The sequence below is a fragment of the Vanellus vanellus genome, assembly GCF_965231255.1.
Source record: "Vanellus vanellus genome assembly, contig: HAP1_SCAFFOLD_45, whole genome shotgun sequence".
Lineage (NCBI taxonomy): Eukaryota > Metazoa > Chordata > Aves > Charadriiformes > Charadriidae > Vanellus > Vanellus vanellus.
Window position 1 is genome coordinate 1612627 of NW_028128545.1, and position 22536 is coordinate 1635162.

Here is a 22536-nt window from a genome sequence, read left to right on the forward strand (position 1 = left end):
AGTTGGGACCCAGAAATGATGGGATACGAGCTCCTGAGGGGAGTGAGGAAGGAGAAGAGAAGACTGCAGGTGCCGGTCATCAGTGGAGCAGACTTTGGCCTTTTCTGAGGAGTTGTAGTGGGGACCCCATGGTCAGCAGCACTGGTGGGCAGCAAAGCTACGTATACCTGGTCTTCAAGGACAGCATCCTTCAAGCACAGCAAGCTTGTTGTCCTGATTTGAGGCACAACAGGACTAGCTTTGTTCAGTAACTTTGCTTCTTAGCCAGGCCTCTTCTCACTACTGAAATTAACAGCATATTGCGCAGACAATGTTCGCTCTCAGAGTGATCAGACCTATGTTTACAGCTGATGCCCAGGCATGGTATGCAGAGAGGTTTTTATCACACTTATTGCTATAACAGCCAAGGCCAACCAACTTTGTCACTTGCCCTGTTGGAGGGTCGGAAGCAGAAAAGCGCAGTGGGGTCCCACCTGCAGGGAGGAGCGGACAGGACAGGTGACCCAAAACTGACCAACAGGGTATTCCATCCCATCTGCCTCATGCTCAGTATAAAGCTGAGGGATCAAAGGGTCAGTTCTCTCTCTTCCTTCAATGGCCGACGTCTGGGGAGGACTCTGTCTGTTCGTCTGCCTTTGATCCTGATCCTGAATCCAGATCTGGAATCCAGTTCCTATCCATTACTGAGTCCAGTCTGGGACTTCCCCAGTGCCAGCCAGTGACGTGATTGTCATCTCGAGAGCCTGACACAGTTTTGTATAGATTTCATTATTTTCTTGTTATTTTATTATTAATATTTCAGTAACATAGTTTAGTTCCTTCTAAACTCATAAGTCCCTTTCTCTCTCTCGTGCCTCTTCTCGGTAGGCGAGAGCATCTCTCGTTCTGCCTGAGTGGCCAGTCCAACCAAACCTCAACACCTACTCATTCAGCCTCCGTTTGGAGAGGTCCAGTTGCAATATCATTTGGAAATTGCTGATATCACTTAATGCATAAGCAGATAAATGAAGAAAAGTAGAAGAAAAAGAAATCTTTTTTTCTTTTCTTTCATTTTTTATATTTTTTCACTTCTGAAATCTCTCGCATAAGAATTGTAGAGTTTAGAAAGTTACGCTCAGAGACTTGGCTTGTTAGGGCATTTCGCGTGTTAATGAGCCCTCTGGTGCCAAGTTCCTGAACAGCAGGTACTGAGGGTGGATTGAACTGGCCTCTTGAGAAGTAAAAGTCAGCAACAAAGCCCCAGGTTTCTGGGTGTGTGATGCCAAGGGCAGAACAGTGGTAGGAGACCTCTGAGGCTCTCTGGAGGGTGGGGGAGGCAATAAGGCCCCATTGATGTAAGGAACTGGAGTGGTCTCAGGGCCCTCAGTGGAAGAGACTGCAGCCATAGTGGAAAGGACAAGGATTTCAGTTCTGTTGGGGTGTCCCAGCCCCAAAAAAGGGGCCATCCCCCCCACAGGCTGTCCTACACTTCCCTATGCCTGTGCCTGTTTCTCTGCAGATTTCAGCCACCACCCCTGCTTCCCCACCCCACTCTGGCCCCATGCTGTCACAAGTTTACTGATGACTCTGTCTTCACCAACTATTTCCTCAAAAGCAAAGCCATGATTTTCTGAGCTTTTGCCAATGGCTGTGAGTTCCCCATAACCTGTGCAGCTTCTTCCAAAGCCCTCCTAATGCTCCTCAGACACCAAAGACGTCTCAGCCCATAGACTCCTTTGAATCCTCTATTTAGCTCCATGTCCCAGCACTGAACTGCACATCCTCCTTCTGCTGCTGCCTCAAAGTCAAAACTAGACCTATTTCACTTCCGCATGGCACCCTCCTGTTATCCCAAATCTGGGTTCCTTACCCGGTGTGCAAGCCAATAACACACAGAGCAGAGGTATTTCCAAGATTATTCCATTAATGCGCAGAAGTGGGGTGCTCAGCCTGAAACGGGAGCACACCTTGCTTTCAAAAATCTCCACTTTTATGCATTGGTTATTACATATTCAAACAATTAATACATATTCATTGTTATTCTCTTGAAGGATTGGTCAAGATTTCTTTGCTTCCCATGTAAATTAGTGCACAAACTCTGTCGTCTTCTTCCAGTGTCCTCTTTTGAGTAGGAGTTATCATTTGGGTATGTGGACAGTGAGTCGATGGTCGTGATCTCCCCCTGCCGGAATTACCTTTTACCTACTGCTCCTCTCATCTTGGCAGTTCCAAGCGGTTTTCTCGCTTTGCTGAGCAGGCCCACAGTTCATGGCTCTCTTGACAGGAATCTACTGCTTATCAACAATGCTCCATTGTCTGCTGGTTAGTTCCTTAACTGAATCGTAGATAAATCATGTCTAGTTACTATTTCTCTACTTCAATATGAGGTAAATAATTAAATAGGGCTGGGGGCAGTACAGAGGGCTCGAACAGCATCAGGTTTCCTTGGTTGCTTCAATTACAATGACATTTTACGTTTCATTTTCCTAATTTATGTTGATTTTACTGTAACAGAGAGAGCTGCCCTTTTATTACAGAGATGCTCCTCAGGAAGGCAGTTCTGACACTGTGATGACACATTTCCCAAAGGCGTCACTATTATTGGGCACAGTATGGTCATGCTTCTGGAGATGTGGAGTGAATACAAACATTCCTGTACAAACAGGATCATCACAGATGAAAAACAAATAAAGCCTAATCCTGCCCTGAGAAGAGCTACGAACAGCCTGTGAGGAGACACGTGCACCTTACTGCTGCTGAAGGTGAACCCATGGAATCCATTTCTTCAATGCTTCTTTGATCTCCTGGTTCCTCATGCTGTAGATGAGGGGGTTCACTGCTGGAGGCACCACCGAGTACAGCACTGCCACCATCAGATCCAGGAATGGGGAGGAGATGGAGGGGGGCTTCAGGTGGGCAAACACACCAGTGCTGAGAAAGAGGGAGACGACGACCAGGTGAGGGAGGCACGTGGAAAAGGCTTTGTGCCGTCCCTGCTCTGAGGGGATCCTCAGCACTGCCCTCAAGATTTGCACATAGGACACCAGAATGAAAACAAAAACCCCAAAGAACAGACAGGTACTGACCACAAGGAGCCCAGCTTCCCTGAGGTAGGAGTCTGAGCAAGACAGCTTCAGGATCTGGGGAACTTCACAGAAGAACTGGTCCAGGGCATCGCCCTGGCAGAGTGGCAGTGAAAATGTATTGGCCGTGTGCAGCACAGCATAGGGAAAAACACTGCCCCAGACAGCTGCTGCCATGCGGACACAAGCTCTGCTGCCCAGGAGGGTCCCGTAGTGCAGGGGTTGGCAGATGGCAACGTAGCGGTCATAGGACATGACAGTGAGAAGACAAAACTCTGCTGACATGAAAAAAAAAAAGAAAAAGACCTGTGCAGCACACCCCTGGTAGGAGATGGCCCTGGTGTTCCAGAGGCAATTGGCCATGGCTTTGGGCACAGTGGTGGAGATGGAGCCCAGGTCAAGAAGAGAGAGGTTGAGGAGGAAGAAGTACATGGGGGTGTGGAGGCGGTGGTCGCAGGCGATGGCGATGATGATGAGGCTGTTTCCCAGGAGGGCAGCCAGGTAGATGCCCAGGAAGAGCCAGAAGGTCAAGAGCTGCAGCTCCCGTGTGTCTGCGAATGCCAGGAGGAGGAAGTGGGTGATGGAGCTGCTGTTGGACATTTGCTTCCTCTGTGTATCTGTTATTATTAGCTGTGGTTATCTGTTAAGGAGGAAAAGGCAGTACTGAGTCAGGCCAGACTTCTCCCAGCAAAGTGTATTGCACGTCTCTTTGCAGCCCCACATTCAGACTCTCTATCCAGGAGCACCTCTCTGCATCTGCCTCACTTGAGCTCTGGGTTTTGCTGGCTGAGGCTACCACTGGGAGCCGGGACTGCAATGGGCTCCCAAGAATTACTCCTTGTTGTGCAGCAAGAGGGAACTAGGGCAGCAGGGCGATCTCCAATTAAATGTAATCGTGTTATATCAAAGAGCTTTTATACATTGTTGTCTGAAATTTGCCCAACTGCACAGCAGAGGAGAGGGGATTTTGTTTTCTTTATTTTGTTCTGGTTGCACCTGCCACATTTCTGAGGGGTTTGGGATGGCTGAAATCCCTGACATTTCTAATGCACTACAGGTGAATTCTTGTGGGTCCTGAGAAGTAAAGGGACTAAGGGAGCCTTAGTGCAGAGAGAGGAGACCTGTTCTACCCATCTGCCCTCTTCTCTGCTGCCCTGTGCTGGCAGCTTGCAGCAGGAGGAGGATCCCTCTCCGGTGTTCCCATCAAAAGAAGCAGGACACTGATGAGGAGAGGAGAGGAATCCAGGTTCAAAGGGCAGATATACAGACTCACTGCCTTTTCTCATCTCTCCCCTCCCCGACTGGGACCAGGAGGGATCATTGCAGCTGCCCACGTACAGCTGCCCAGCAGCATTTCCATGGCCTGAGCACTGAGATGTCTTCTCCATGTGGATCCGAGGGAGCACAGAGAGACTATGGGAGAGCTGTGCCCTTCTGGAGAGCACCCTGCTGCCCCGCAGGACTCCCCAGGGAAATAGTTAATGTCCTGAAGTTGCCTGGAGAAGACCTGGGTGCGTTGCTCCCTTAGACATGACTGCAGAGCAGGACTCAAAGGGTCGGCATCTGAACGGGGGCCGAATCTGCCACCCGCAACCCCCACCCCCTGCACTGACTCAGTTTATCCAACGGTGAGAACAAGGGCAGCTCAGGCAGGAGGGGACGGCAGGGAAGTGCCACAACACTCCTGACAAAGGAGGAGGGACATGCAAAGCAGATGGCAATCCGGGGTTCCTCCTTTGCTGGGCTCTGGCTGCTGCAGGGACAATGCGTGCCCGAGACCCCGTGGTCTGGAGGGCAGAGCTGTGCCCAGGCTGGGAACGGAGACCAGGCAGGAGCTGCCCAGGGGAAGGTGCCTGTGCTGCAGGGACAGCACGGACGTGCCCACATCCCCCTGGTCAGTGTTTCAGGCAGCAGCTCCCTCTCACTCCCTGCCCGTGTCTCTGCTGCCGGCAGCCGTCTCCCTGTCCCCGGCTCAGCTCCCGCTCAGTGCTCACAAACCCCATCCCACTGCTGTGCGCCCACCTCTGCCTGCAAACACCTCCCAGGGACGGGGCGCTGCCCAGGGGCATCTCTGAGTGTGCGGGGGATAGAGACCAGTTCACAGCAAACCTGATGTGGCTGCAAAGGGGAAGATGCTGCTGAGTCAGTGTGCTGCCACAGAGGTCCTCTGAAAAATGGCATGAGGTAGAGCTGACCCGTGCTGCACTCTCTTGAGAGCAGAAGCACCATGCCCTGACCTGCTCATCCCTACCTTACTGTGCTGGGGGTCACTCCTTCCACCCACAGCTTCTCCCCACAGTGCCGTGGGAGCTCCCTGGGCAGGCGGAGAGCTGACCCTGGCAGGCGGCAGAGTCCCTGCCCCGGCACACAGCCCCTGGGGTGCAGGGACCCTGCTGGCAAGGACAACCCTGCCCACCCCTGCCTGCACACCTATCTTCAAACTCCAGAGCCATCCCTGGGAAAAGGCAGCTGACCTTCATTGTCCCTCTGACGGTGCAGCAGGGCATCCCTGCTCTGAATCACATCCTGCTGCTTGGCACCAGAAAAGCCGTCCTGACAGCTCCTATCAGCCATGGCATGTGCCAGGTGTAGGAGACACTGCCAGGAACTCATCTGCATTGCCCCACAGCCAGAGACTTACCATGGGAAAGGCTGCGAAGGGTTCTTCCCCGGTGTGCCCTCTCCTGTCCTCCCACCCCAGACCTCCTTTTCATCTCTCTCCCTTCTCTTGTCTGCCCTCGCTGCCTGCAGGCAGTGCACTCAGCACTGCTGCGCTGTGCAGAGGAGCTGCTCCTTGGGCAGAGCTGTCTCTCTGCAGCGCTGCCCGCTTGCCAGGAGCTCCCTCTGGCCCAGCATCCCGGCCCAGATCAGCAGCAGAGGACCAGCCCATGGTGGCACTGCCTCTATCCCCTCTGGGCTCCCTCAGAGATGTCCCTGGGGCTCCAGGGGAACCTGCTGGGAAACAAGCTGAAGTCAGCACTGATCTTTTCTCCCTTTGCTGGGCAGAGAAACTTCTTTCCATCAGTGTCATTTCCCCTATCAAAGACAGTTAGTTCCAAGAATCCCCTCTTCTTCTCCCACTTGGAAACAGCACACCCAGGCAGTGAAAGGCAGGAATTTCAAGTTCCTCCTGTAGCCATGCAAAGCACAGGTGACACATGAGGTGCCACAGGTGCTCCAAGACAGTTGCAGGAAACTGATGGAGTAATTAAGACGGACAGGGCAGTGTCTGGGGTCATCATTTTGGAGGCTGCTGAAGTGTCAGTAGATGCCCACCTTTAGGACAATGAAGCCTGATCCTGCTCATGATGTCCAGGGCAGCCTATAGACTTATTCCTCTGAGCCAATGGAGCCATTGCCGTCAGGAGAGCTGAGTCTCTCTCCCTTCTCCTCCAGCTGTCTTTACCACATCTCCTTTGGCACCCATGGCCGGTTTCTCACAGACACCCCTACAGTGCCTAACCTCCTTCAGGGCAGCTGCTCCACTGGAAGGGTACCTACACCCTGTGGTGCTACGGGAGGTGCCAGGGCTCTCCAGCACAGCCGCAGGCAGCCCGCAGGGACAGTACAAGACCTGCAGGAACACAATCGCCATTCAGAGCAGCCGTGTAACACACCTCAAAAGAACCTCAGGGACGTTCAGTGCTTTTGTTGAGGCAGCTGCATTGAGACAAGTCCTGTCCCATCTCCATCCAGTAGATTTAGGCAGATCCTGCAGCCTTCAGTCATCCCTTTGATGATGCAATCAAAGAATAGAGAAGTGATTTTCCCTGTGTTGTTCGATCATGGGATGTACATCACCAAGGACATTTTCAAAAGTACCTTCTTCTTCCTGGAGATCAGCTTCCCCTGCACCACAGGCCCTGCAGGGCTGCCAAGATATCCCAGAGAGCAAAGCCCTGTCCTGCCAGGGCTGCACAGTCCAGCCTTGCCTCTCTCTGGTCCCGAGGGTTTGCTCTCCTTCGGGTCACCTCATTTCCGCTTTCCATTGCCATCTGCCATCCACCCCTGCATGCTCTGAACAAAACCTTTGCCTTGCATGGCACCTTGGGCACTTGGTACTGCCTTTCTTTGTTACGCACCTGGTGCTTGGCTGAGGTCCAGCATATCTGCTCTGATTATTAATTAGGAACGACTTGATAGGTTAAGGGGGAATGGGTTCACACTGGAAGAAGGTAGATTTAGATTAGGGTTTAGGGAGACATTTTTCACTTTGAGAGTGGTAAGGCACTGGAACGGGTTGCCCAGAGAAGTTGTGGGAGGTCCTGCCCGCACATCCACCAGCTCCTTCAATACTCTGGGATGAATCCCATCAGGCCCCATGGACTTGTTAATATTCAGCTGATACGGCTGGTCTCTGGCGATTCCCGTCCCACAAATGGAAAGTCTTTGTTTCCACACTCGTGGCCCTCCGACTCAGGGGACCGGGCAGCCCAAGCTCTAGATGCATGATTAACAAGTGAGGCAAAAAGAAGCATTGCACACCGCTGCTTTTTCTTCATCCCTCTTAGTCAGATCACCATCTTCAACAACTATCAGTCCAATGTTTTCTCTAGACCTCCTTTTACTATTAAAGTACTTAAAAAAAGCACTTCTTGTTTTATAGAATGCTTTAGGTTGGAAGGGACCTTGAAGATCATCAAGTTTCAACCCCCCTGCCATAGGCAGGGACACCTCCCACTAGACCAATTTGTTCAAAGCCCCATCCAGCCTGGCCTTAAACACCTCTGGGGATGGGATCTCAAGAACTTCTCTGGGCAACCTGCGCCACTGCCTTATAGCCCTTAAAGTGAAAAATTCCTTCCTAATATTTAATCTAAATCCACCCTCTTCCAGTTTAAAGCCATTCCCCCTCGTCCTATCACTACAAGACTTAGTAAAAAGTTCTTCCTCAGCTCTCCTGTAGGCCCCTTTATGTACTGGAAGGGGCTATAAGGTCTCCCCGGAGCCTTCTCTTCTCCAAGCTGAACAACCCCAACTCTCTTAGCCTGTCCTCATAGGAGAGCTGCTCCAGACCGCTGATCATCTTCAGGGCCTCCTCTGGACCTGCTCTAACAGGTCCATGTTCTTCTTATGTTGTGGGGGTCAGAGCTGGATGCAATATTCCAAGTGTGGTCTCACGAGAGCAGAGTAGAGGGGCAGAATCACCTGCCTTGACCTGATGGCCATGCTGCTTTTTATGGACACCAGGATCTGCTTTGCCTTCTGGGCTGTGATCGCACATTGCTGGCTCATGTTGAGCTTCTCGTCAATCAGCACACCCAGGTCCTTCTCCTCAGGGCTGCTCTCCAGCTATTCCTCACCCACCCTGTATGTGTACTTGGGATTGCCCCGACCCAGATGTAGGACCCTGCACTTGGCCTTGTTGAACTGCATGAGGTTGGCTTGGGCCCACCTCTCCAGCCTGTCCAGTTCCCTCTGGATGGCATCCCTCCCCTCCAGCGTGTATCCCTCACCACACAGCTTGGTTTCATCGGCAAACTTGCTGAGGGTGCACTCGAACCACACTGTCCATGTCACCAACAAAGATGTTGAACAGCACGGGTCTCAGTACTGACCTCTGAGGAACGCCACTCATCACTGCTCTCCACTAGGACATAGAGCAATTGACCACAACACTTTGAGTGCGACTGACAGCCAGTTCTTTATCTACTGAGTGTTCCCTCTGTCGAATTCATGTGTCTCCAATTTAGATACCAGGATATTGTGTGGGACAGTGTCAAACAATTTGCACAAGTCCAGGTAGGTGACATCAGTTGCTCTTCCCTTGTCCACTGCTGCTGTAACCCTTTCATAGAAGGCCACCAAATTTGTCAGGCAGGACTTGCCCTTGGTGAAGCCATGTTGGCTGTCACCAGTCACCTCCTTATTTTCCATCTGCCTTAGTAGAGTTTCCAGGAGGATCTGCTCCATGATCTTGCCAGGCACAGAGGTGAGCCTGACTGGCCTGTAGTTCCCTGGCTTTTCATTGTTTTCCTTTTTGAAAATAGGGGTTTTTTTCCCATTTTTTTTTCCCTGGCCTGGGCTTGGAGACAGCTGATCCAGTTGAAGGTGTCCCTGCTCATGGCAGGGGGGTTGGACTAGATGACCAATAATGGTCCCTTCCAACCCAAGCCATTCTATGATTCTAAAAAGAGCCAGGTTTTAATGGGATGGGACAAATCTGTACTGGAAGAGTTTAATGAAATATAGTTTGAAATGGTACAGTGCCCAGTCATACTGGGAGGGGATCAGAGGATCCATTTTATTCTGGGAGCATGCTCAGCCTGTACTTGGAGGGGTTAAAGAGGAACAGTTTGTAGTGGCAGGGGCCAAGTCTGTACTGGCAGGGGTAAAAGCAATCCAGTTTGTACTGGCACCTGACCCAGTTTCTGAGTGGAGGGGATAAGGTGGTTGAGTTTGTACTGGGACAGGAACTAATTTTTACTAAGAGAGGATCTAGTTATCCAGTTTGTACTAGGAGAGGGCCCCATCTCTAATGGCAGAGGTTGAGGGGATCCACTTCGTACTGGGTGAGGGCCCAGTCTCTACTGGGAGGGGTTGAGGAGATCCACTTTCTAGTGAGACAGGGCCCAGTCTGTCATGGGAGGGATTAAAGGGATGCAGTTTATACTGGGACAAGGCTCAGTCTGTACTGGGAGTGGACTGGGGATCCAGTTTGTAGAGGGACAGGGCCCAGTATCTTGGACTTGAAAAGGCCCAGTCTGTGCTGGGAGGTTGCCAAGAGATCCAGTTTGTACTTGGATGGTGCCCAGTCTGCATTCCAAGGGGATCAGGGGATCCCACTAATACTGGGCTAAGGCCCAGTCTATACAGGGACACGTGAAAATAATCCACTTTGTACTGGAACAGGACGCAGTCTGTACTGGGAGGTGTTAAATAAAGGCCAAGAAGGCAGATATCATGGTGGAAGTCTGCTATAGACCACCCAACCAGGATGAAGAGACAGATGAAATATTCTGGAAGCAGCTGGGAGAAGCGTCACCATAGCCAGACCTTGTCCTCATGGGGGACTTCAACTTACCGGATGTCTGCTGGAAATGCAATACAGTGGTGAGGAAACAGCCCAGGAGGGGCCTGGAGTGCGTTGAGGATAACTTCCTGACGCAGCGGGAGAGGGAGCAGATGAGGGAAGCACCCCGCTGGAGCTGTTGTTTGCCAACAGAGAAGGGCTTGTGGGGGACATGAGGACTGGAGGCCATCTGGGGCATAGTGATCATGGAATGACAGATTTTTCAATTCTTGGAGAAGTCAGGAGGGGGGTCAGCAGAACTGCCAGCTGGGACTTCCGGAGGGCGGGCTTTGGCCTGTTTAGGGGTCTGGTTAACAGAGTCACTTGGGAGGCAGTCCTGAAGGGCAAAGGAGCCCAGGAAGGCTGGACATTCGTCAAGAAGGAACTTTTAAAGGCACGGGAGCAGGCTGTCCCCATGTGCCAAAAGACGAACCGTCAGGGAAGAAGACCTGGCTGAACAGAGAGCTTTGGCTGGAACTGAGGGGAAAAAAGGAGTTTATGACAGTTGGAAGAAGTGGCAGAAAACTCAGTTGGACTGCAAGGATGTCAGGAGGTTATGCAGGGAGAAAATTAGAAGGATTAAAGCCCAACTAGAAATTAATCTGGCCATGCCATAGACGACAATGAAAAATGTTTCTGTAAATACATCATCAACAAAAGGAGGGTGAAGAAGAATCCCCGTCCTTTATTGGATGTGGAGGGAAACACAGTGACCAGGGATGAGGAAAAGGCTGACGTTCTTAATGCCTTCTTTGCCTCAGTCTTTAAGAGTAAGACCAGTTGCTCTCTGGGTACCCAGCCCCCTGAGCTGGAAGACACGGGTGGGGAGCAGAATGAAGCCCCCACAATCCAAGGGGAATTGGCGAGGGACCTGCTACATCACTTAGAAATACACAAGTCTATGGGGCCACATGAGATCCACCCAAGGGTACTGAGGGAGCTGGCGGGAGTGCTCACCAAGCCACTTTCCATCATTGATCAGCATTCCTGGCTAACTGGGGTGGTCCCAGTTGACTGGAAGATAACAAACATGGTACCCAACTACAAGAAGGACCAGAAGGAGGACCTGGGGAATTACAGGCCTGTCAGTCTGACCTCGGTGCTGGGAAAGGTTATAGAGGAGATCATCCTGAATTCCATCATGTGCCACGTACAGGACAACCAGACTATCAGGCCCAGCCAGCATGGGCTTATGAAAGGGCAGTCCTGCTTGAGAAACTGGACCTCCTTCTATGACAAGGTGACCCACTCAGTGGATGAGGGAAAAGCTGTGGATGTTGTTTACCTGGGCTTCATTAAAGCCTTTGACACTTTTTCCCACAGCATTCTCCTGGAGAAACTGGCTGATCATGGCTTGGGCAGGTGTACACTTCGCTGGGTAAAACACTGGCTGGACGGCCGGGACCAACGAGTGGTGGTGAATGGAGTTCAATCCATTTGGCGGCCGGTCACAAGTGATGTCCCTGGGGCTCAGTACTGGGGCCGGTTCTCTTTAATACCTTTATCAACGATCTAGACAAGGGGGTGGAGTGCCCCCTCATTAAGTTCCCAGATGACACTAAGCTAGGCGGACGTGTTGATCTGCTTGAGGGTAGAAAGGCTCTACAGAGGGATCTGGACTGGCTGGACCTACGGGCCGAGGCCAATGATGTGGGGTTCAACAAGGCCAAGGTCCAGTCCTGCTCTTGTGTCACAACAACCTCACACAGCGCTACATGCTTGGGGCAGAGTGGCTCGAAAGCTGCCCAGCAGAAAAGGGCCTGGGGGTGTTGGTGGCTGAATATGAGCTGGCAGTGTGCCCAGGTGGCCATGGAGGCCCACAGCATCCAGGCTTGTACCAGTAATAGTGTGGCCAGCAGGACTAGGGAAGTGATCATCCCCCTGTACTCGGTACTGGTGAGGCCCCACCTCGAGTACTGTGTTCAGTTTTGGGCCCCTCAGTACAAGAAAGACATTGAGGTGTTGGAGCATGTCCAGAGAAAGTCTTATTACAAAGTCTTATGAGGAGCGGCTGAAGGAGCTGGGGTTGTTCAGCCTGGAGAAGAAGAGGCTGAGGGGAGACTTTCTCGCTCTCTACAGTTCCCTGAAAGGACGTTGTAGCGAGGTGGGGGTTGGTCTCTTCTCCCAAGTTATGAGAGATAGGACTTGAGGAAATGGCCTCAAGTTTCTCCAGGGGAGATTTACACTGCGTATTAGGAACAATTTCTTCAGCTAAAGGGCTTTCAAGCACTGAACAGGCGGCCCAGGGAAGTGGTTGAGTCACCATCCCTGGAGGTATTTAAGGGACGTGTAGATGTGGCACATAATGACATGGTTTAGTGGTGGACTTGGCAGTGTTAGGTTTGCAGTTGGCCTCTATGAACTTACAGGTCTTCTGCAATTCTAAATGATTCTATGATTCTTTTGGGACTCTGGACTTTGTTTTGTCCTTGCCCCTTTTTGGGAGGTCAGGAGGTGTCACAGAATTTTCCTACACTCGGCCTTTCTCCCCCTCACACCCCACCACCCCCAGGAAGAGCCCTGAGCCAGCAGTGAGGGGCAGGACCTGCCTTCCCAGGGCCTGGGGGTCAGGGTTTGGCCTTTCTGCTGCATCAAACAAGCCAAGGGGTTCCTCAGCATTACAGCCACCTGCACAGTGCCTCTGACTACCTGCAACCACAGCCTCCAGTTATCTCCTCTAACGAGTCCCTGGGGGGGCTTTGGCAGTAACGACCCTCAGTGGGGACAATCAAGGCTTCCAGGTACTTTGCTTCTGACTTGGACTTCTTGAGCAGTTTGTTCAGTCTCTTCTCAGTATCTGAGGTTGATGGACTCAGGGCCAAATACACCATGGGGCTCGTTAAAGTACAGAAAGTCCTAACGAGCTATTTCTCTTCCTGTAATTTTTTTCAATCTTCAATGCTTCTACAGCTAATTGGACTTGTTTCATAGTGTAATTTAGAAGGAAGATTTTAAAGAGAAACTAATAGAAAAAAAAATATATTTTTTTTTTATTTCAAAGGTTCTTTTTATTTAGTTTTCAGTTAGAGAAGAGGTGATAGGAGTGGTCAGCAGTTGATATTGATGCAGAGTGTCCCCTCAGGAGGTCTGGACAGCCAGGAAAAGAAGTCCCTTGAGGTTTGACACTGTATGGACAGCCTTGCTCCTCACCTCCCCTCCCTCACCACCCCTGTCATTGGCCAACTGGAATCTGCATCACTTTTCCTTACCTCAGACTTCTCCACTGAAGTCTGCAGCAGGATGTCACAGCTCCAGTGCACCATCTACCACCTGTGCTCCTCAGGGACCTGGCTGCACCCAGGCACAGGAGTTTTCCTCTTTGCAAGCAAAGTAAAGCGTGATCAAGTTTGATAAACAATAAAACACACTCTGCAATCAGATGCTCAGGACGAGCTGCCTCTAATGAGGGTGATTTGCTACAAGGGATGATCTTATCTGAAATGCTTTAGATGGATACGTACAAAAAGAGAGATATAAACGCAGTTATAGAGTTGGCTAAAGAAGATAATCAGACTACTGAAAGACAGGCAAATTTTTAACTCCCTCAAGCTCAAAGCTGCAGCTGGATAGGTGACAGGAATCTGAATGAAGAAAGAGTAAGAGAAGGAGCAAAGTGGAGTGCAATAGAAAAGGCCTTTGTCGAGACAGTCTGAATCTGAAAAGCTGACTTTAGAAATGGTCATTGTACCAAGACAGGTGATACAGGTCTGAAAGATGAGAGAAATGAAAACCACCATGTAACAGACAGAGTAGTGGCAATGATGTTACAGGGGAAGATCGATACTTCTGTGGAATATAATTTTTGAAAGGTCTTTGTATTGGTAGAGGTCTCTTGTGAGAGAGGAGAAGCATGTGTTGGACCCAACTTTGATCGAGGCCAAACGTGCAACTCAGGGAACCACCCTGCTCTCGTGGGACCCCAGCTGGAGTACTGCGTCCATCTCTGGAGTCCCAAACAAAAGAAGGAGAAGGACGTGTTGGAGAGGGTCCAGATGAGGCCACAAAGATGATCAGAGGGCTGGAGCACCTCTGCTATGAGGAGAGGCTGAGAGAGTTGGAGAAGAGAAGGCTCCGGGGAGACCTTATAGCCCTTTGTAGTACCTAAACGGGGCCTACAGGAAAGGTGGGGAGGTACTCTTGATCATGGAGTGTCGTGATAGGTTTAGGAGTAACCCTTTTAAACTGGAAGTGGGTAGATTTAGATTAGATATTAAGAAGAAATTCTTTCCTGTGAGGGTAGTGAGGCACTGGGAAGGTTGCCCAGAGAAGCTGTGAAGGCCCCATCCCTGGAGGTGTTCAAGGCCAGGACAGATGGGGCTTGGAGCAACCTGGACGGGTGGGAGGCGTCCCTGCCCAGGGAAGGGGGTTGGAACTAGATGATCTTCAAGGTCCCTTCAAACTGTAACGGTGATTAACTACCATGGGAGCTGAGACAAGGAGCTCACATGCAGGTGCTGATTTTATGCACTCCAGAAACTAAGCAAGAGGAACCCCAACTTCTATGGGTTTGTTGTCAGCACGGAAGGGAGCTCAGTCCCCTTTACAGCCCAAAGATTTGATCTCAAGGACAAAAGCCTCAGCTGAGTCTGTTGAATCCCTTCCCTCAGCAGGGGTAAAGGAGATCCCTGCCTGTCCCTGTCTGACTGTCCCATCTAATGACAGGAGAAGAAAAAGGCATTATAGGACCTAAATCTGACTCTGGTAAGAGAAACAACACTGCTGGAAAGATTAGTTTCTCCCCAGCTGAAGGAGGGAACACCAGAGATGACTTCATCCAGTGTTCCAGCAGGTTCCCCTGGAGCCCCAGGGACACCTCCAGGGAGCCCAGAGGGGACAGAGGCAGTGCCACCGTGGGCAGGTCCTCTGCTGCTGATCTGGGCCGCGCTGATGGGACGGAGGGAGTTCCTGGCAAGCGGGCAGCACTGCAGAGAGACAGCTCTGCCCAGGAGCAGGGCTGAGGGCACTGCCTGCAGGCAGCGAGAGGAGACCTGTGAGGCAGAGAGAGCTTAAAGGCAGTTGGGAGTGGGGGGTGCTGAGAGCTCAAAGGGGCAGAACTCTTCACCGCCCTCTGCGTGGTAAGTCTCTGGGTGCCGGGCAATGCATCTCCAGTTCCTGGAGAGACCTTCTCAAGCTGGTCCATCTGACTGCTGATGGGCTCTGTGTAGGAGGACTCTCTCAGTTTCTGTGCTGTAGAGGAGGAGGATGTGCTCCAGAGCAGGGCTTCCCTGCTGCCCAGTGAGAGGAAGAGAGCCTGAGAGCTGCATTCTGCCGGGGATGGCTGTGGAGGTGTGTGTAGGGGTGTGCAGGCAGGGGTGGGCAGGGCTGTCCTTGCCAGCAGGGTCCCTGCACCCCGGGGGCTATGTGCTGCAGCAGGGCCTCTGCCGCCTGCCAGGGTCAGCTCTCTGCCTGCCCGGAGACCTCCCTACCGTGGTGTGAGAAATATCTTTGGGTAGAAGAAGTGATCACTGGCGAAGCAGGGCAGGGCAGGGCAGGTTCCTTTTGCTTTGACGAGGGTACTGCGGGGGTCAGGGCTGCTCACAGCTCCAGATCACCCCAGGGTCATTTGCAGAGGGTCCTTCTCAAGAAGGACATTAAGGCACCATTCAGCTGAAAAGGAAGGAGTCTGTGCTTGGAAATGCCCCCACTTGGCTGGCTGGGTGGGCAGTGCAAGGTGGGAATGGATTTCTCCACTCCAGAGCTGGCACCCATTTCTCGTTAGCACTTGTCTGAGCTGCTCCTGGTCCCCCGCAGACCCAGAGATGCCCCTGGGCAGTGCCCTGCTGCCAGGAGGGGTCTGCAGGGCAGAGCTGGACAGAGTGTGGGATGGGGTCTATGAGTAGTGAAAGCGAGGAGACATCGGGACAGAGAAAAGACTCCCAGCAGGGGCAGCTCCAGGCAGCCCAGATATGGGCAGGGAGAGAGGGAGCTGCTGCCAGAAATGCCCAGGCAGGGGGGATCCCGGCACCTCCCACAATCCCCTGCAGGGCAGACGCCTTCCCTGGAGCCACCCCTGCTCTCCTCTCCCACCCAGCCCAGCCTCTGCCCTGACAGCCATGGGGCACCTGCCCAGCGGCCTCACCCTTGCAGAGGGGAAATGACCCAATCCCCGACCGCCTGTCCCTTTCTGCCGCCCTCAGCAGCAGCACTGGGGCATTTCTCCAGTTTTCCCCTCCTCTGTCTGCTCCCCTTCTTGTCAGCACTTGCCTTGCTGGGATGAGGGCTGGGGCTAAGCTGCAGTTAACAGACCAACCCTCTGGCTCCTGACATGACGATACGTCCATACAGTCCCCTCATAATCTGTGGGCTCAGGGCAAAACAAATGACCCAATTCTCCCTTCCAGACACCCCACCCATAGGACATTCAACTCCTTCTCGGAGGGGCTCGTGCTAGGCTGCAGGCTGCTCTCCAGATGGGCACAGCGTTCCCGTGGCATCTCTGTGTTATCCAGCAGCCCCACGGAGGACACCCCTCAGTGCTCAGGTCACGGCAATGCTGCCGGGCGTCTTGGCGCAGTCAGCTGCAGGGAGTCCTCTGTGTCCCTGGCTGGGAGGGGAGGGCTGAGATCCTCCTCAGGTACGATGAGACGGGCTGAGGGCTTTGGAGAGGGGCACATGGAAACTGCATTCCTCTGGTCCCAGCAGTGGCCAGTTCCTTCTCAGGGGAACATCTGAGTCCATCATCATCCAGCTCCAAGAGGTGCCAGCACAGGGCAGCGGAGAGCAGGGCTGCTGGACAGACCAACTGCCCTCACCCTACACTAAGGGACAGCCCCTCGGCCTCTCAGGACCCACAAGGCTTCACACGGAGTGTGGCAGAAAGTCCAACAATTTCTGCCTTAAAAACACTCCTCAGGTGCATGGAGGAAACAAGAACAGTACAAACAAACCAAAATCCCCACAGCTCTGCTCTGCAGTCAGGTGAACTGGGAGCAACAATGCTGAAAAGCTCTTTGACGTTATGAGTGGGTTTAATATGAGATCACACCATGTTCCTATTTGCCTATTTCTGCAGGGTATGACTGACCCCTCCAGAGCTCACAGCAGAGTTCTCTGCTCCTTGGGGCACCCTCAGCCACCACAAAGCAGAGCTCACAAGAGGGACGTGCCAAAGGTTGTCTTTAAGAGCAGAATGCAGTCACTGAAGCTTCAGAGAGATAGAGAGCAGCTTTTTTCTTATAAAAGTCTTCACTATCTTTGAACTGCCTTTTCTTTCTTGGACAGTGCCCAATGCTTAGAGGCAGCAAATGTCCAACAGCAGCTCCATCACCCACTTCCTCCTCCTGCCATTCGCAGACATACGAGAGCTGCAGCTGTTGACCTTCTGGCTCTTCCTGGGCATCTACCTGGCTGCCCTCCTGGGAAACGGCCTCATCATCACCTTCATCGCCTGCAACCACCGCCTCCACACCCCCATGTACTTCTTCCTCTTCAGCCTCTCTGTTCTTGACCTGGGCTCCATCTCCACCACTCTCCCCAAAGCCATGGCCAATTGCCTCTGGAACACCAGGGCTATTTCTTACCAGGGGTGTGCTGCTCAGGTCTTTGTCTTTTTCTTTTTCATTTCAGCAGAGTTTTACCTTCTCACCATCATGGCCTATGACCGCTATGTTGCCATCTGCCATCCCCTGCACTACGGGACCCTCCTGGGCAGCAGAGCTTGTGTCCGCATGGCAGCAGCTGCCTGGGGCAGTGGGTTTCTCTATTCTCTCCTGCACACGGCCAATACATTTTCACTGCCCCTCTGCCAGGGCAATGCCCTGGACCAGTTCTTCTGTGAAATCCCCCACATCCTCAAGCTCTCCTGCTCACATTCAGATTACCTCAGGGAAGCTGGGCTCCTTGTAGTTAGTTCCTTACTAGGATTCGGGTGTTTTGCTTTCATTCTCTTTTCCTATGTGCAGATCTTCAGGGTGGTGCTGAGGATCCCTTCACAGCAGGGACGGCACAAAGCCTTTTCCACATGCCTCCCTCACCTTGCCGTGGTCTCCCTCTTTCTCAGCACTGGAATGGTTGCCTACCTGACGCCCCGCACCATCTCCTCTCCATCCCTGAACCTGTTGGTGTCATTTCTGTACTCGGTGGTGCCTCCAGCAGTGAACCCCCTCATCTACAGCATTAGGAACCAGGAGCTCAAGGATGCCCTATGGAAACTGGCTCAATGGACATTGTTTCACCAACCCGAACCTTTCTCCCCTTCTCTGCACTTTTTTCTGGACTTTATCTTTGGCCAGGTGCCTAATTTTTTCCCTTCTGATAATCTTTCTTATAGATCGTATTCTAGGCTTATACTACTTCTCCTCAGGCTTGATCATGTTGTGTCTGACACTTTCACATTACTGAATTAGACGAGCAATGTCCAATAGCAGGTCTTCAATAAAAGGGCATCTCCTGGGTGCAGTGCCTGAAGCCTGGACTCTTCCTCCAGAGTTACTGCCAAAAAAAATGCTGCACAAATTTCTCTTTTAAAGTGTCTGCTCTCTTTGCGTTCTTCCTGTGTTTGGGGTTAAAAGCTGAGGGATCAAAGGGTCAGTTCTCTCTCTTCCTTCAATGGCCGACATCTGGGGAGGACTCTGTCTGTTCGTCTGCCTTTGATCCTGATCGTGAATCCGGATCTGGAATCCAGTTCCTATCCATTACTGAGTCCAGTCTGGGACTTCCCCAGTGCCAGCCAGTGACGTGATTGTCATCTCGGGAGCCTGACACAGTTTTGTATAGATTTCATTATTTTCTTGTTATTTTATTATTAATATTTCAGTAACATAGTTTAGTTCCTTCTAAACTAATAAGTCCCTTTCTCTCTCTCGTGCCTCTTCTCGGTAGGGGAGAGCATCTCTCGTTCTGCCTGAGTGGCCAGTCCAACCAAACCTCAACACCTACACATTCACCCTCCGTTTGGAGAGGTCCAGTTGCAATATCATTTGGAAATTGCTGATATCACTTAATGCATAAGCAGATAAATGAAGAAAAGTAGAAGAAAAAGAAATCTTTTTTTTTTTCTTTTCTTTCATTTTTTATATTTTTTCACTTCTGAAATCTCTCGCATAAGAATTGTAGAGTTTAGAAAGTTACGCTCAGAGACTTGGCTTGTTAGGGCATTTTGCATGTTAATGAGCCCTCTGGTGCCAAGTTCCTGAACTGCAGGTATTGAGCGTGGATTGAACTGGCCTCTTGAGAAGTAAAAGTCAGCAACAAAGCCCCAACTTTCTGAGCGTGTCTGTGGGCCGCACTGAGGGCCACCCCTGAAAAGCACTTGGAGGGACTGTCTCTGGGGTCTGGTGAAGCCAGAAGTCAGAGGCAGTGCTCACAGGTTTGAAATCAAACGTGGAATTGGCTGTGAAAGCCCTTGATGTGCTTCATCAAGCTGGATGTCCAAGCGCTAACCCCCACACCCTGGGAATGGGCATCCTTTCCCTCATGGGATGCTCAGGGCTCTTCCTGGGAGCAGTGAGATGATGGGGTGTGTGATGCCAAGGGCAGAACAGTGGTAGGACACCTCTGAGGCTCTCTGGAGGGTGGGGGAGGCAATAAGGCCCCATTGATGTAAGGAACTGGAGTGCTCTCAGGGCCCTCGGTGGAAGAGACCACAGCCATAGTGGAAAGGACAAGGATTTCAGTTCTGTTGGGGGGGTCCCAGCCCCAACAAAGGAGCCATCCCCCACACAGGCTCTCCTACACTTCCCTATGCCTATGCCTGTTTCTCTGCAGATTTCAGCCACCACCCCTGCTTCCCCACCCCACTCTGGCCCCATGCTGTCACAAGTTTACTGATGACTCTGTCTTCACCAACTATTTCCTCAAAAGCAAAGCCATGATTTTCTGAGCTTTTGCCAATGGCTGTGAGTTCCCCATAACCTGTGCAGCTTCTTCCAAAGCCCTCCTAATGCTCCTCAGACACCAAAGACGTCTCAGCCCATAGACTCATGTGAATCCTCTATTTAGCTCCATGTCCCAGCACTGAACTGCACATCCTCCTTCTGCTGCTGCCTCAAAGTCAAAACTAAACCTATTTCACTTCCGTATGGCACCCTCCTGTTAACCCAAATCTGGGTTCCTTACCCGGTGTGCAAGCCAATAACACACAGAGCAGAGGTATTTCCAAGTTTATTCCATTAATGCTCAGAAATGGGGTGCTCAGCCTGAAACGGGAGCACGCCTTGCTTTCAAAAATCTCCACTTTTATGCATTGGTTATTACATATTCAAACAATTAATACATATTCATTGTTATTCTCTTGAAGGATTGGTCAAGATTTCTTTGCTTCCCATGTAAATTAGTGCACAAACTCTGTCGTCTTCTTCCAGTGTCCTCTTTTGAGTAGGAGTTATCATTTGGGTATGTGGACAGTGAGTCGATGGTCGTGATCTCCCCCTGCCGGAATTACCTTTTACCTACTGCTCCTCTCATCTTGGCAGTTCCAAGCGGTTTTCTCGGTTTGCTGAGCAGGCCCACAGTTCATGGCTCTCTTGACAGGAATCCCCTGCTTATCAACAATGCTCCATTGTCTGCTGGTTAGTTCCTTAATTGAATCGTAGATAAATCATGTCTAGTTACTATTTCTCTACTTCAATATGAGGTAAATAATTAAATACGTCTGGGGGCAGTACAAAGGGCTCAAGCAGCAGCAGGTTTCCTTGGTTGCTTCAATTACAATGACATTTTACATTTCATTTTCCTAATTTATGTCGATTTTATGCAATAGAGAGAGCTGCCCTTTTATTACAGAGATGCTCCTCAGGAAGGCAGTTCTGACACTGTGATGACACATTTCCCAAAGGCGTCACTGTTATTGGGCACAGTAGGGTTACGCCTCTGGAGATGTGGAGTGAATACAAACATTCCTGTACGAACAGGATCATCACAGATGAAAAACAATTAAAGCCTAATCCTGCCCTGAGAAGAGCTACGAACAGCCTGTGAGGAGACACGTGTACCTTACTGCTGCTGAAGGTGAACCCATAGAATCCATTTCTTCAATGCTTCTTTGATCTCCTGGTTCCTCATGCTGTAGATGAGGGGGTTCACTGCTGGAGGCACCACCGAGTACAGCACTGCCACCATCAGATCCAGGAATGGGGAGGAGATGGAGGGGGGCTTCAGGTGGGCAAACATGCCAGTGCTGAGAAAGAGGGAGACGACGACCAGGTGAGGGAGGCACGTGGAAAAGGCTTTGTGCTGTCCCTGCTCCGAGGGGATCCTCAGCACTGCCCTCAAGATTTGCACATAGGACACCAGAATGAAAACAAAAACCCCAAAGAACAGACAGGCACTGACCACAAGGACCCCAGCTTCCCTGAGGTAGGAGTCTGAGCAAGACAGCTTCAGGATCTGGGGAACTTCACAGAAAAACTGGTCCAGGGCATCGCCCTGGCAGAGGGGCAGTGAAAATGTATTGGCCGTGTGCAGGAGAGAATAGAGAAACCCACTGCCCCAGGCAGCTGCTGCCATGCGGACACAAGCTGTGCTGCCCAGGAGGGTCCCGTAGTGCAGGGGTTGGCAGATGGCAACGTAGCGGTCATAGGACATGACAGTGAGAAGACAAAACTCTGCTGACATGAAAAAAAAAAAGAAAAAGACCTGTGCAGCACACCCCTGGTAGGAGATGGCCCTGATGTTCCAGAGGCAATTGGCCATGGCTTTGGGCACAGTGGTGGAGATGGAGCCCAGGTCAAGAAGAGAGAGGTTTAGGAGGAAGAAGTACATGGGGGTGTGGAGGCGGTGGTCGCAGGCAATGGCGGTGATGATGAGGCCGTTTCCCAGGAGGGCAGCCAGGTAGATGCCCAGGAAGAGCCAGAAGGTCAAGAGCTGCAGCTCCCGTGTGTCTGCGAATGCCAGGAGGAGGAAGTGGGTGATGGAGCTGCTGTTGGACATTTGCTTCCTCTGTGTATCTGTTATTATTAGCTGTGGTTATCTGTTAAGGAGGAAAAGGCAGTACTGAGTCAGGCCAGACTTCTCCCAGCAAAGTGTATTGCACGTCTCTTTGCAGCCCCACATTCAGACTCTCTATCCAGGAGCACCTCTCTGCATCTGCCTCACTTGAGCTCCGGGTTTTGCTGGCTGAGGCTGCCACTGGGAGCCGGGAATCTGCAATGGGCTCCCAAGAATTACTCCTTGCTGTGCAGCAAGAGGGAACTAGGGCAGCAGGGCGATCTCCAATTAAATGTAATCGTGTTATATCAAAGAGCTTTTATACATTGTTGTCTGAAATTTGCCCAACTGCACAGCAGAGGAGAGGGGATTTTGTTTTCTTTATTTTGTTCTGGTTGCACCTGCCACATTTCTGAGGGGTTTGGGATGGCTGAAATCCCTGACATTTCTAATGCACTACAGGTGAAGTCTTGTGGGTGCTGAGAGGCAAAGGGATGATCCCTTAGTGCAGAGAGAGGAGACCTGTTCTGCCCATCAGCCCTCTTCTCCGCTGCCCTGTGCTGGCAGCTTGCAGCGGGAGGAGGATCCCTCTCGGGT

General features: G+C 51.5%; 3 protein-coding genes across 3 annotated transcripts; 1 reads left to right on the plus strand and 2 right to left on the minus strand.

The window, feature by feature from the left end:
* Positions 1-2726: 2726 nt before the first annotated feature.
* On the minus strand, positions 2727-3662 carry LOC309684256 (olfactory receptor 14I1-like; the record flags this gene model as incomplete). The annotated part of the gene is made up of 1 exon (XM_082500189.1): positions 2727-3662. One exon carries the CDS (start codon positions 3660-3662, stop codon positions 2727-2729), a length of 936 nt encoding a protein of 311 aa, XP_082356315.1.
* A 14001-nt stretch (positions 3663-17663) lies between these two features.
* LOC309684257 (olfactory receptor 14C36-like) lies at positions 17664-18419 on the plus strand (the record flags this gene model as incomplete). Its single annotated transcript, XM_082500190.1, has 1 exon — positions 17664-18419. The coding sequence occupies one exon, from the start codon at positions 17664-17666 to the stop codon at positions 18417-18419; it is 756 nt and encodes a 251-aa protein (XP_082356316.1).
* A 2587-nt stretch (positions 18420-21006) lies between these two features.
* LOC309684258 (olfactory receptor 14A16-like) lies at positions 21007-21942 on the minus strand (the record flags this gene model as incomplete). The annotated part of the gene is made up of 1 exon (XM_082500191.1): positions 21007-21942. One exon carries the CDS (start codon positions 21940-21942, stop codon positions 21007-21009), a length of 936 nt encoding a protein of 311 aa, XP_082356317.1.
* Between the last annotated feature and the right edge of the window lie 594 nt (positions 21943-22536).